Genomic DNA, 14,651 nt, shown 5'->3' with positions numbered 1-14,651 from the left:
ACTGTGACCCACATTCAATCTAATGCTCCAATGACTCACTTACTTCGCCAATCGCTGTATAAGGTTTAAGGTACAGTTAATTTACGTTTGTGCAGTGAATCTACCTACTTTATGCAAGCACGTCTCCTCAAATGACTTTAAACATATTCCATAATCATAATAATAACAGACGGTCTCCAGCTATGCAACGTCGAAATTTTAAACCCCATACCATCCCGAGCAAAAGAAAGTTGTGTAACCGAAAAACAACAAACGATATGGGGTAAAATCGATTCATTTGCATTTTGTTCGTTGTATTTTAAAATGCATTTAAAATAAACTTTATAACGAAAACAAGCTAACTCAACCAAAAATATGCATTTTACTTGCGCAAAAAGTTTTTTTTTGGTAACCGGAGAGACCATACCACAATAGCAATAAAAACAAAAGAGGGCAATTTAATTCGAAATAGACTTTAAGTTCCTAGTCACAGCAAAACACCAGCAGAGGATTGAAACAACAACTAGAAGAACAAAAAAAACCCCAAACGAAATAAGAGAATCGTTTTAAGAATTATGGACTGCATTTCCACTCATTGATGTTGTTATAGCTCGAACGATATCCGAAAAACTTTTAACGATTATTTCATTGTAAACGAGAAAATAAACTAATAAAATGTAAACAAACGGCCTCTGCGGTGTGTATAAAACTGTGTGTGGTAGATAATACACACACATAAAATGTTGGATGGAGAACATAATGCCGACCAGTAAAGATAAGTTTAATGTTGCCATCGAAGCTGGGTTTAATGCGACCAATATTGTATATGCTTTGATAAGTGTAACAACATAATATGCTGGTTTATATTTTACGTATACACATCGCAGTCAAACAAAAAACTCTTTAAGGGTGCAGGTGACGCAAGTCCGAAAAGTACAAAATAACACATATCGGGCTAGGCGTGACGAATTCTTCGTTTGAACTCAAAACTTTTCTTTCGAAAGTTTTTGGGTTTGATCGACGAATCTTAGGTATTTCTGTCTGAACGTTTTGGCTACCACTCCTAATCCTGTACCTTACTATGGAATTTTAGGAACCAACATACCGTCACCTCAATAATTCCAAACGTCCAGAAGGTAACCTAACAAAATCCTCAGAAGTCTTAAAAGTCCTTGAGTTCTCGTCCTGAGAAGATAATGGACCATTGAATTTTAGGAACCAACCTTCCACCACCTTGATGATCCCAAAAGTCCAGAAGCGAATCCACAAAACAAAACGTAAAAAATCCTTGAAAATCGTTCAATTCTCCCACTGGGAAGATGGTAGACCATAGTAAATTAGGAATCAACCACCACCAAAACATTAATGCCAAAAGTCCAGGATGTATCCTTAAAAACACCTGAAATACCCTCTAAATACTAGAATTCTTTCTCTGAGAACGGTAAGGAGCGCAGCTGGAGAAAATCTTTTCGCATGATTCTTCCTAATTTGATCTCAGAAATTCAATTCCTACATAAAGTCTCTGATTTTCAAATTTTTTTGTCATGTCTACTTGAGAGGGAAACAAGCTTTCCTCCCCAACTTTGTTCTATGCAAAAAAAAACGCCAGAATTTTTGCCAGTTGGAAGAATTTTACCCTTAAAACCCCAGATTGCGCAACTGCCCGACCTCCTATTATTCCCATATTCCTATTATATGCAAAAATGATCTCATTGACCTCTTACAACATATCAAAATTTTGGTGCACATTACGGTGACCAAGATGGCCAAGACTCTTGGCCCAAGAGAATGAAGTCAAAAAGTTTTTTTTTGTTATAATGGACTTGCGTCGCGCTCTCTTACTAAAGTGCGGGATGGATCGCAGTTTCCATCCTTCATCTATATTCCGGCATGACTAAATAGTAAATATGGTTTTACAACGCGTGTATAGCCGACCGGTCGACGATGGACTCAATCTTGTTTTATCTTAAGTGTTCGTTGGCTAGTATTTATTGCGATTTCGATTATGTTTATTGCTACAAACAATCATCGATAACATCGTGTTTATGTTGCTACCGAAGCATTAATAATAAGTGACGCAGAACATAAAGTCTATTTCATAAATTACTAGCAGATTGGTGGGGTGGGAAGCGAATAACATTATGCTTTCATCGCAGTCAGTGGAACAAAGTTTGAGATTTTAATTTTAATTATTTTTTTTTCAATTTGATTGATTTTATGTATTAGAGTGGGGTAATAATGGGGGATAGTTGCATGTAATCTTCTCATAATAGCTTATGAGAGGTTTTGTTGTTGTTGTTCTACGCTTCATTGTTTGAATATTAATTGCAAATCGATGTGAAAAACATCGTTTTTAAAAGCGATAACCAATTAAACTTTTTATAACGAATGTTTAATCTCTCTACGAACTAGCAGCTTTATCTGTTGAACGATTTCTAGAAATTGTTAGCGAAAGTACGCATCAGTTTTATTGAGTGCCTCTTGAAATATGCACTGAAAATACTTACTTCTTTCCATCATCGGATCGATTGCTGCACTCATTTTATTTTATCTCTTATTTCCAGTAAATTTCCCATAGAATTATTCTTTCCTTCGGAAATTAGCTCATATCAAACGTACACAGGGATTACATTAATTGGGAAAACTTCGTCCTTAAGACTAGGGATGGGAGACGTTCAAAATTATCGATAATATCAATCGAAAGAAATTATCGATAATTGATTAATCATATCGTTATCGATAATTTAATAATTATCGATAATTATCAAAATATCGAAATTCGATAATTATCAAAATATCGATATTTTGATATTTATCTGAAAATTCATGATAATGTACCGATATATCGGAATATATCGATAAATATCGGATTTTCGGACCGAAATATCCATATATCGAATTATCGATATCTTGATAATTATCAAAATATCAATAATTATCGATTATCGATATTTTTTTGATAATTTTCGATAAAAAAAAGTCGATAATTATCGATTATCGATAAACGATATTTATCGATAATCATTATCATTATCGCCCATGCCTACTTAAGACGACTTAAGTAGAGTATCGAGTAGTAATATTGCCAACAAAAGGCTAATTTCCATGACCCAAATTCGTTAATAGACCATAGAACATTATCGATGACGTTGAAGAGGATAAAATCTTTGAACATTCGACTACATTGCACACTCCTTGCCAAAATATTTATTTTATGAGAAATTGACCAACTGAGGCGAGGGCGAGGGCTGCAATTGGTGCGAAGACTTTATTTAACCCTAGTGAGTGTCAAGTACTTTCTTCCTCCAGCAGGAAGAAGAGTTCATCTCATAAAATTTCAACAACTCAGCTGACATACTTTTGACGACCTGCTAGTCGAAACTACTTGTGGAATATACCATTCCAATTAAACTTTTCTTTGCGAAGGTTTAGTCTTTCAACGAACGCTTCCTGGAAATTATTAAAGTAAAACTTGACGAGTACCTCTTGAAATATGCAAGAGCGGAAATGCTAGATTCGTTTCATGTTATCTTGCCACTGATATATTGCTTTGAATTATTATTAAATGCGGAAACTAGTTCAACACAAACGTACGTATGGAAATAACGTTAAGAAGTAAAACTTCGTCCTTAAGACGACTTAAGTACAACAGCAATATTGGCACCAAAGACTAATTTTCATGACCGAGTTTTGTTAATTTACCATGGAACATTACCTATGCTGTTGAAGTGGATAAAACCGTTATAACATTACATGCTCGTCTACCAAATATTTATTTTATCTAGTCACACGTTTCTCGACTGAACCGAGGACAAGGGTTGGCGGTCGGTGTCACGTCAATAATTATTTGCGAAATTGTCTGTCAGTTAGTGTGAGACACTTTGTTCCGCTAGTGCATTTCATTCGATTTCAACTCTTGCTAGCAGATAGAAAATTTCGTATTTTCTGTCAAATATTTGTTGACATCCTGCTCGTCCAAATTAAGGCTGGTCAGGTCAGAAACACTACAACCTGTGGGATTCTAGTGAAATTCATATAATGTCTGAGCCTGGACTGAACTGTAATGCAAAATAACTGACCCGACCTGACCTGAGTTAAATATCAATTATTTTATTGCGTAAAAATGATTTTCTCCCTAAAATGTCAGTTAGCCCGACAATAGGTCAGGTCACGTTATATATTTCAGGCCTGGTAAGGTCAGAGCATATTCTCAGGAATTTATTCGAGGATTTCGAGAATTTTGAAGAATTTAGAATTAACTTCACGAAAATAGGCCTTGAGTCAGGTCAGATCACTTCACTTCAGGTCGAATCAGATTGATAGTTTTTTCTGGTCAGGACCTGACCTTTTCCGAGCCTTAGTCCAATTAACAGTATGTAACTGTATTTTTCGTATCGGAAGTGCACTTCACTCCCGGTAGCACACAAAAAGAATGGTTTTTAGTACTGATGAAATCTGAAAAATTAAATCTGATCGAGTGGAAGCTACAAAAATAAAACTCGAACAATTTCCACTGTCAAGTTACATGAAAATGACTTGGTATATTATGTGGCACATACTGCAACACACAATGCACCTACTTCACCCATTACAATTGAATGCGCTCATTCTCATTTATACGTTGTAAAAACCATCTCAACTAAAACGCTACAATCATTTTCATATATAAAACAGTAAATAGATATCGGAATATGTACTCACCAACTACATGCAAGTATCCAAATTGAGTCTTTGCGGTTACAGTATTAATTTGGCTGGTAAAAGAAATGAAAATCTCGATTTTATATCCATGAAATTAGAGAAAATAGGAGATAAAATCGGGAAGGTGATGGGTTCATACCATCCCCCACTCTTTTGTCGCTACTCAAAAATATAATAAAAACGAAAAACATCCGTTCCACATACCACATATATCGACCTCGATCCTCTTCTTTCACGTTGTTGATGTGAAGGAACCAAGTTTTATGTTTATCATGTTTGTCATGGGTGACGCTAATTCGTGGATTCCGTGTAATAACATGATTGTGAACGGTTAATATTGCTGACTGTTCATAATGTATCCATGCAACCTATTGTGGAAAGGTGGAAAAAGGAAAATTAGCAAAGAAAAATGTAAGCGAAAATTACACTTAACGTGTCGATCAGAATTTACAGAATGAAAGGTAGAGAGATAGAGAGGAAAATGAGAGGAAGGTAAGAAAAAGTGCTTAATAATTTCCACAGATTCACGACCTCAATTTCAACCGAAACTATTTATCACCGAAATTTATAGCATTTTACCTTCCAAGTTGAACGGTTGAATAAAAATAAAAACCACACAAGTTGCCAAGCTCAATAACTCTGAAATTATTGTTAAAAATTTTCATCTTCCCATGAGGGGATAAATTGTCTTAAGAATTTTTTGGCACCGAAAGGACACCCAGTGACAAGAAAACCCATAGACAAAAGGAGAAAAGTATATAGAGGAAAAATATATTGCAGTGTTTACAATAGCGCTAAACTGTCGGACGAAATAAAATAAATGCGATGATCGTCTGATACGGCTGTTTGAAGTACAGGTTATTTAGATAAGGATAGTTTTTTGGTTTGGATGTCTATGTGTGTGTGTATCTTCCTTTGCCCATATTCTATTCACACAAAAAACCAAAATGGTTTATTGTCAGCCATGTTTAAACAATCAGATATTCACATGGGGGATATGGAATTGGAATATATTCTAATACGAAGTTGCTGTAGTATCCTCTATGCAAACAGAATTTCTGTGCCGTTTTTATGTTTTATGTGTTCGACGTTCGGTCGAACATGAATAAAATACACGTCCCATTGAAAATATATTAGGGCGACCGTGTATGGTGGATCTGCGATTTTTTTTTATATATATTTGCATACTGCAGCTTTAAAGCTTTCACTGAAGAAGTTTCTTTGATTTGTAAACAGTCAAAGTCTCAGTGTGTATTAAGCCTAATCGGAAATTTTTTTTATATTTGCATGAACGATGGCCAATTATACATGGCTGTAAACTTTGGGGAGGTCACGCAGATCGCCATTTGATTACATACGCGGGAACACACCTCTTCTGAAGATTTTACATAGAAAAAAAATTCCCACATCGTCACGGGGACGAGAATCGTCAAAATAGATGAATTTTTGCATGAAATCCGCCATTTTATCGTCAGCTGTGGTGTGTCATCCGCGTATCCGTATCTGCGTGACCTCCCTAAAGTTTACAGCCTTGCAATTATGTGGCTGATACGAAGTACAAACAAGTTCACCTTTTGTCTTGGGACCAAAATATCCCATGCGTGATTAAATTTTCCAAAGTTTTTGTAAATTTCTGTGAAAATCACGAAAAATGTAGGGAAATTTGGAAAAATAGAGGAACATTTTGGTGAAATTTTACAAGATAATTTCCCTAACTTTTCTTGTTTTTCTTACATTTTTCCAAAAATAGTTATTTGTTGAGAAAATCAGGAAAATGTGGAAAAAATGTTCTCTGATTCATAAAGTGCAGTTCTTCGTTTTCATTAAACCCACCTGCTGCACCAAATAGACCAACTATAAACGACGTTTTCATAAACATGTTACGATATTTAAACGATATTTTTATTACTAATGTAACATTGTGCGCTAGGATACTAGGATCTACTTATTCTTATTCGTTTCATCATGTTACTTTGATCGACCTCCAACACGCCTCCTCAAAGTAATAATGGTCAATATTTAACCATTCAAGGAAGAATCCGTCTCCTCCTTAACTAATAATTTTCGGCGAATGTATGTATTTACGCATTCAATCAGTTCTTCGTTTAATGTCGATTCATGCAATGCTTGGTTACGTTACGCCATGCACGACTATGCATATTGCCATGCTCAGCTACGTCAATTGTTATGATCAGCTATGCGAATTGCTACGCTCCACCAATTGCTATGCTCAGCTATGCAAATTGCCATGTCAGTGCTATGCAATGCGATACCGAAGCTACGCTTCATAAATCTTCAATATTCAACGAACTAACGCCATCAGTTTACTCTGGACTCCTCGTAATTATCAAAACAATATTAGGATATGCAGCTATGCCTTGCTATGTTGCTATGCAATTCTATGCCACAATGCAATGCTATGCTATGCTATTCCAAATTACGTTTCATCAACAATTTCCACACCAAATAAACGTTACTGGGCCCATAACCTGTTACAAGGTGTAATTTGTATATATTTGTATATAATTCAATAAACGATATCTTTATTACTGATGTAACATTGTGCGCTAGGATACTAGGATCTACTTAATCTTATTCGTTTGATCATGTTACTTTGATCGACCTCCAACAAAACAAAGCTACATTAATGAGTCACAATAACGTAACAAAACTCTGTAAGTATCTGCATATACAGTAATTTGAAATTACCAATTTCAGCTGGCGCAGATACTTCCTCCTACAACATTTGTATGTCAACGCTTTCTGAATATGTTGAAAGTTCGTTTCTTCTGCTACGCCTAGTGAGTATCACCTGCCTGCCTTTGAGAAAATTTTTCTTGGATTTCATGAATGAAATCAAAAAAATCAAGAAAATTCTTAAATTTCCTCGATTTTCTTTAATTTGAAATCGAAAAGTTTTAAAGAACATTTTCTTGTTTTTCTCGAAATTCTCTCGATTTTCTTGATTTTATCGAAAACCTTCCTCAAAGGCAGGTATGCTGAGATACATAAAGATAGCAAATTGGTGACAAGTTGAAATTATTTCTGAAGAATGAGCTTTTAAAATAAAATTTTGGTTGAAAGTCCCATCGACCGTATCTGATAAGTCAAATTTTCCAAGCAGTCTTAAACTATGGCGTAGATGTCAAGGCTTTGCCTATGACTGACATTTTGTCTCCACCTGTCAATCCTAGTCAGAATCAATCGTTTTAGTCAATTAAGTAATTGTTTCGCTGTCGCCAATCAAGCTCTATTGTTGTACGTTTACATGATATCTATATTTTGCGGTTAATTCTAAACGCAATGATATAGCAACGCCTCTTTCATCTATATTATTCAAACAATGCTCCCGCTGCAAAACTAAGGAAACATTATCTTAAATGTAAATCTACCGCTAATGATTTCCATTCAGGACACGAAGTCAATGCACCACCAAAAACTTTTCCTACAATTACAAATCTCCCCCGGTTGAAAACTGCATTTGTATAGCCAAATCAAATGTTAAGTAAATTAACAGAGACCCTGAGTTAAAAGCTATAGTTTCACCATTACCACAGCATCCCTATTCAATATTGCCATTACAATTTACCTTGATTTTAATTTGATTCACAAGTTTAATTGCAGATCAAATTTAATTTGTTCGCGAAACATGAGTAATTTCCATTTACTGTGCAATCGTTAAAGCGACGAAAATTCTATGGAAAAACACCATCCGAAAATTATATGTTAAAGATCCATCCGTCTCGTTATAGCAAAACGTCCGTTGTGTTACTACGTATACTATCCGAAATGTTATCCTCTCTATAATTCCGCTTGTTTGACTATAATTGGCAATATAACTACATAACCTTACACGTTAAATGCCACACATTCAGTTCTCGGTTATATGGGATATTATCTTCGTCGAATGGAAACGACATGGTCCTTTTAATTAATATTCCAATTATAAAATTATCTAATAGATAAGCATCTTTTCATTTAATAAGACCCAAAGAATTTTGAATAATATTTGCGCTTCGTATTAAAACAACAATTGAGTCAGACCGTACACACGTATACATAACACTTATATAAGGCACATGGCGATGTGAGACAAAATCTTTTTTTTTATGGAAAAATTATTTTGTGGAGAAAGTCATCTCTGAAATGGATATAAAGTTGACTTTTAAACCTGCCTTATCGCCGGGAAAGCTTTTTCATCTTTTTATGAAAATCGTGCAACGGAATATCGTTCCGAGTAAATTTTATTTCCGAATATGTATAAAACTTGGTTATTAGCATAATAAAATAAGTATAATACGGAAAATTAATGAATTTTGTCAGATTTTTCGGATACTTGCATTTATACTCGCACACACAGCTTTCGGAATATTACTTTTTTTTTCGTATGATAAATAAATTACAGCCAGCGTGTCATCAAAAGGAAATATCGCTTTTTTATAGGACAAGTAACATATAAAATGTGCCGCTCGGTACATCAGCGCCATACCACACACACACACATACATAATAAAAGATTGAAAATGTGATTTCCGTTGCGATTTTTCTCGATCGAAAAGAGTTTTCAATTACTCAACATTTGAAGGCATGGCATAAATCTTGATAATTCGATTTGTTTTCGAAATGAGGCTGTGTAATCTCGTATCGCCGCGATAATTTGTCAGTCGATTTAAAATAATGATCAGTCAACTCTGCGGAGAATTCAATTTTTTATGTTTTGTGTTCCGTATTCTGAAGATAAGGTGTTTTAGTGAAAAACTAAATTAATTTGGAATATTTCCTCTTTTACTTAGAATATAGCTGTTGACATACTAGTATGAGCGAACTCAGACAATTTGAAATGTCATAAATAGATGCAGAACTAAAAGTCAACTATAATAAATAGTACGCTAAATAGCGTTGAAATCGTCTCAAAATCATAGCAAAACTAAGGCTCGCGGATCGGGTTGACCTGTTTCAATTCAGATTAGCTCAAGCCGGAATTTAAATTCCCGAACCTCAAGTAAAATTTCAGGCTCTACTCGATTTTGATCTGAAACTGAAATTTTCAATTTCGGGCTCAACCCGCATCTGAACTTTCACTTTCAGGCTTAACCCAAGCCTGACAAATTTTTACACTAAAATCACAAATTTTTCGTGTTATCCGAATCCACATGATCCATCCTGAACATTTTAGGTTCAGGTCAAGATCAGGTTGAACCCGAAATCGAGAATTTCAGGTCCGGGTGAAGTTCGGGTCGAACCTGAAATCTTAGGTCAGGTTTGGGTTCCGGTCAGACCGAAAACGACGCGCTCCATTGGACAACAAAGATCAAAGATCAATGACTGATTACACTGGTAACACTGCTCCTAGAACTAACACAGAAAATATTCCGAAATGGATCGTAATAAACGGCAGACAAAAAATTGAAAAAAGGAGATAAAAAATAGTAAAAATGGAGATAAACAATCGAAAAATGGAGATAAATAATTAAAAAATGCCGATAAATTAACTAAAACTTGAGATTAAATAACAAGGAACGGAGATAAAAAATTAACAAATGGAGATAATTTGATTGAAAACGGAGTTATAGTATCTCCTTTTTTAAATTTGTTATCTCTGTTTTTAGTTTTTTTATCTCCACTTGGTATCTCCGTTTTTAAATTTTTAATCTCTGATGTTATCTCCTTTTCTGAAATTATTATCTTCACTTTTTAATTTATTTTATCTCCATTCCATACATTTCTTATCTCCATTTCTAGTTATAATATCTCCAAAACTCATTTTATTATCTCCATATATATATCGGAGAATGAACAAAAACTAGTTCTGTGTCATCATATGTAATTTGCAAGACCTATCTCCGTGAAGTATCAACCAACTTTAAACATACCAACTTTTTTATAGTCTGGTCGTCATGACGAAGATTTTTGCGAGTTTTCCAAAGTCGGTAGGTTGGAACCAACTTACCAACTTGCTGATCAAGCGCGACTAAAAATTTGATAGCTTTGGCAAAAAGTTGGTAGGTTATAACCTACCAACTTTTTGCCAAAGGTACCAACTTTGCTAGGCTGACGAACTAATCTCATTTACGTTACATTTCGTAAAAAGATAAATTCCCTAGGAACGGACTAAACGCCTTTACGGCGAGAACAATTACACAGACTAATTATTAGACGATGCGAGAGAAAAAAAATTAACTCCTAAGTTACCGACACCGTTCCGGCGCCCGGCTCGCATTGCGGCCCTCCGCTTCGCTCCGGGGCAATGGGCCGGATCGCTCGGCGTGTTAAAACGCTTTTTATGTACCTTCTAACTTTTTGTCAAACATCCTGACCTTTTGCCAAATTGTCGTCGCAACGACTGGAACTATACAAATTATAAACGTTTACCTCTATTGTCTATAGTTAGGAAATGCAGATGAATAACTTAAAGTTGAAATAAAATTACAATCAACGGAGATCACCGTCCAGATAAATAATTGAGAAACTGAGAATTAAGAAACAGTAAGGTAGATGCACTGAAACTTAAAACGGTAGATAAAGAATTGAGAAACGGAGATAGAGAAGCGGAGATAATTTGATTGAAAACGGAGTTATAGTATCTCCTTTTTTAAATTTTTTATCTCTGTTTTTAGTTTTTTTTTATCTCCACTTAGTATCTCCGTTTTTAAATTTTTAATCTCTGATGTTATCTCCTTTTCTGAAATTAATATCTTCACTTTTTAATTTATTTTATCTCCATTCCATACATTTCTTATCTCCATTTCTAGTTATAATATCTCCAAAACTCATTTTATTATCTCCGAAATTAGATTTTATTATCTCCAATTTTCTATGGAATTTATCTCCATTTTGGAGTTTCATATCTCCACATCACACTTTTTTATCTCCACTTATATCTCCTTTTTTATATTTCTTATCAACCGAAATATTACTATCGATTCCGAAATCACTATTTGTAACCTTAGACGCTCCATTTGCCCTTATCGGGTGCACACAGCCTAATATCCGGGTTGGGTTCAAATTGTTTACGAAACGCTTGTACAAACTGGCCTAACTGGTTGGGTGTTTAGTTCAAAACAACTTGAATCCTACTTATAGAGCCTGGCGTAACAATTGGGTGTTTCGACAATCAGGTTCGTCAACGGTCGTCCTTACAACACAATCTTAAGTGGTGCCACTAAAACATCCAAATTGGGTGGCAAGATTATCTCATCTTTTGCGAACTACTATTATCATCTGCTATCGTCAAAAATGACAGAATAAAGCGATCGCCACTTGTTTGTGTGGTCTTTTATTGCAAATTGATTGTTAAAACTAAGAAAGTTATAGATTCGCATTGAAAAACCAGCAGATCAAAAGGAGTAACTGATCAGATAATTATACTTGCGCTTTGATTGTCGCCTGCGAGAGGTTTAACTCAACCGACTCCGCCGCAGAATATTTCTCAGATTAATTCGGCAGAAATTACTGAAACATGGCTAAAGTTTTCTATGTTTTTAGTCTTTGAAATGTAAACATTTTGACTGGAACAATAGAGACTAAAGAAAAAAGAAATGATGTTGACAGGGACACCATTTTCATCGTCCATCTAATTTCGGGACTTCTATTCATTCATCTGTTAGATATAAAAGATTTATGCGTTGAGCTTTGGCTTAGGCAGTCTTATGTCGAAATATATATGTTTAAACATATGAAGTAGAAGATTTTGATTCCATAAGAACATTGGTTGTCATGTGTAAGAAGTTGTTGAGAGTCTTTCAAATTTTTGATCAAAACCGAAATGCTGTAAAATCTCGCAGAATCTTCTACTTCATTAGTTTGAACACGTAACTTGTCATATGAAACGCTCTCAGTCACTGCTCTCATTGCATAAACATGACGTCGCTCTCAATAACAAATGAATTGCTGGCTGTAAATTGTTACTTGATCTAGCGTTCTAGTAAAAATTGTTAAAGTTGATAAAGCCAATGTGAGTTCGCCCAAGGCGTACAGTATTTATGAAGCGGGAGATTTTATGCCTGTTTTGCTCGCAGGAAGAAAGTAGATTTTTCCACCAGCGCTTGATGGTGTTAGCTTTAGCTGCACGGTAGAAAGAAACTCAAAAATCACCGAATGTCCTCCAGTTGTAGATGGAAAGATATATTGAAATTTAAACTTACAAGCACGACATTCGATCAGAATGACCCTCATAATAAATGATCAACATTTCTATTCCAACAACAGGAACAACACCTTACCTCTTTCCCGACTACCAGTAAATTTAAAGAAAAGTCAAACTTCAACTATTCTTCATAGATCAGATCAATCAATTCCCTGAATCACGACCAGATTCTGCTGTGAAAAACTTCTGCAATGTCGTTATGTTTTCGCTTTCATTTTATCATTAATTTTTCTAAGGAAAATGTGAACGAAAGGAATTCAAGATATTCGTTCAAAGAAAATAAAAGTTTATTTGTTCAGCGCAAACAGAGTCAGTTTCGTAATCAAGTCTCATTTTTTTTCTGTTGGTTAAATATTCAACTTATATTTACTTAACAATACACCGTGTCCTAGATGCAAAAGGAAACCACCTCATAAACGTGCCTAATCAACTCCCCGAAAGTTAAATTAAATTAAAAATAAAATTTGGGGAATTTTTTCCACTCTCACAAAGATATATTCACATTAATCATTGTCGCATAATGTACCCAAAAAAAAAACTTAATTTATTTACCTTATGGAAAACTGTTTGCGGTTATAAACACACACAACATGGAAATAAAATCCAATTAATTATTCACGTTTTCTGCGAAATTCATTTTTTATTTTTTCGGTTCGTTTTGCCCCCGCCGAAATTTTTCATGCAATTAGACTATGCTGGGGAGATCACACAGATAAACACAGTCATTGGAGCATGTATAATACGTACAAAAAATTTACTACAATTGCATATGTAGACCCATGCCATACCACCAGTTTCATCATCATCATTTTTTCCAGTAACTACGTCTGAGAGAGTGACTACAGTACAATATTATACTTATAACACACCAAACACACGGTGTGCATAGTTTTGATATTTATAATATTTCGCCAGAAGAATTATATGCTTTTCATATTCATGTCATGCTTTCACCCTAATCATACCCGAGGCTAGACTATGAAAACTTTGTTTTCATTTCGCATATGGCTGTTGGTAGTATTAATTTATCCCCTTTATCCACAACAAGTTTTTACTCCGGCTACATTATATATAACTAAAGCAAATATTATCATGAAAAACTTTATTTGATCATCCCTTATATGTGCCATGCGAAAATAGCTTTCGTATTATTCTTTCATTTTTTTTATTTTTTTATTTTCATCTTTTGCTTGTTGTGTCATGTCATATTTACTACATATTTGTGTAGTACATGGGTAATTCCATGGAATGCGTAACCGCTCAGACAGAATCTCCGTTAATTTAATTTTGTAATGAATTCATCGGTATTCTTCTGCTACTGTAAAAAAGTCTTTGAACTATTCCAACTACAATAAACCAGGCAGGAGCGACTATTCACAAACGTTTTAAAATTCTTCCATCACTCTCTGTTTTGAACTTCATTAACAAACACTCCAATTCCGTCACTTTTTCACTTTTTTTTTCTTCAAAAAAGTCTAAGAGGTAACAGGGGCCCCATAACCACTACGGCACTAAGGACGTGTAAATCTTAGAGTAGACCTCGTGCTTGGAAGAGAAGGTTTCACACAAATTTTTGGTTATTATAAACATCCATCAAACGAACAACTTTTGTACGAATCAAGTCGTAGTAGCTGTAAACCCGAACACCGTTATCCATAGAGAAGCCTAACCTCAACTCTTTGATCAAAATTTAAATTATTGAGCTGCCGTCTAATTCTGTGTTTTTTTCGGATCAACAAAAACGTTTGCAAACGTGAATAAAGCGCCTGCTCAAGCCGTCCAAGGCTTGGACAAGACGATGAAGAGATCGTTTTGTCGTTGTATC

At 34.9% G+C, this 14,651-nt stretch overlaps 1 protein-coding gene across 1 annotated transcript in view; it reads right to left on the bottom strand.

Moving 5' to 3' along the window:
* The window catches only part of LOC119078454 (neurotrimin), a 58,074-nt gene that overhangs the window by 8,696 nt on the left and 34,727 nt on the right, over positions 1–14,651 (bottom strand). Inside the window, exons 3-4 of the mRNA XM_037185985.1 lie at positions 4,885–5,048; positions 4,681–4,733 (exon numbers count right to left, since the gene is read on the bottom strand). Coding sequence (XP_037041880.1) covers positions 4,681–4,733; positions 4,885–5,048 — 217 coding nt within the window. The remainder of the gene's footprint in view (positions 1–4,680; positions 4,734–4,884; positions 5,049–14,651) is intronic.

Source organism: Bradysia coprophila, unplaced genomic scaffold (assembly GCF_014529535.1).
Source record: "Bradysia coprophila strain Holo2 unplaced genomic scaffold, BU_Bcop_v1 contig_297, whole genome shotgun sequence".
NCBI classification, from domain to species: Eukaryota; Metazoa; Arthropoda; class Insecta; order Diptera; family Sciaridae; genus Bradysia; species Bradysia coprophila.
The sequence above is the reverse complement of the archived record's forward strand: the minus strand, read 5'-3'. Positions and strand labels throughout refer to the sequence as shown.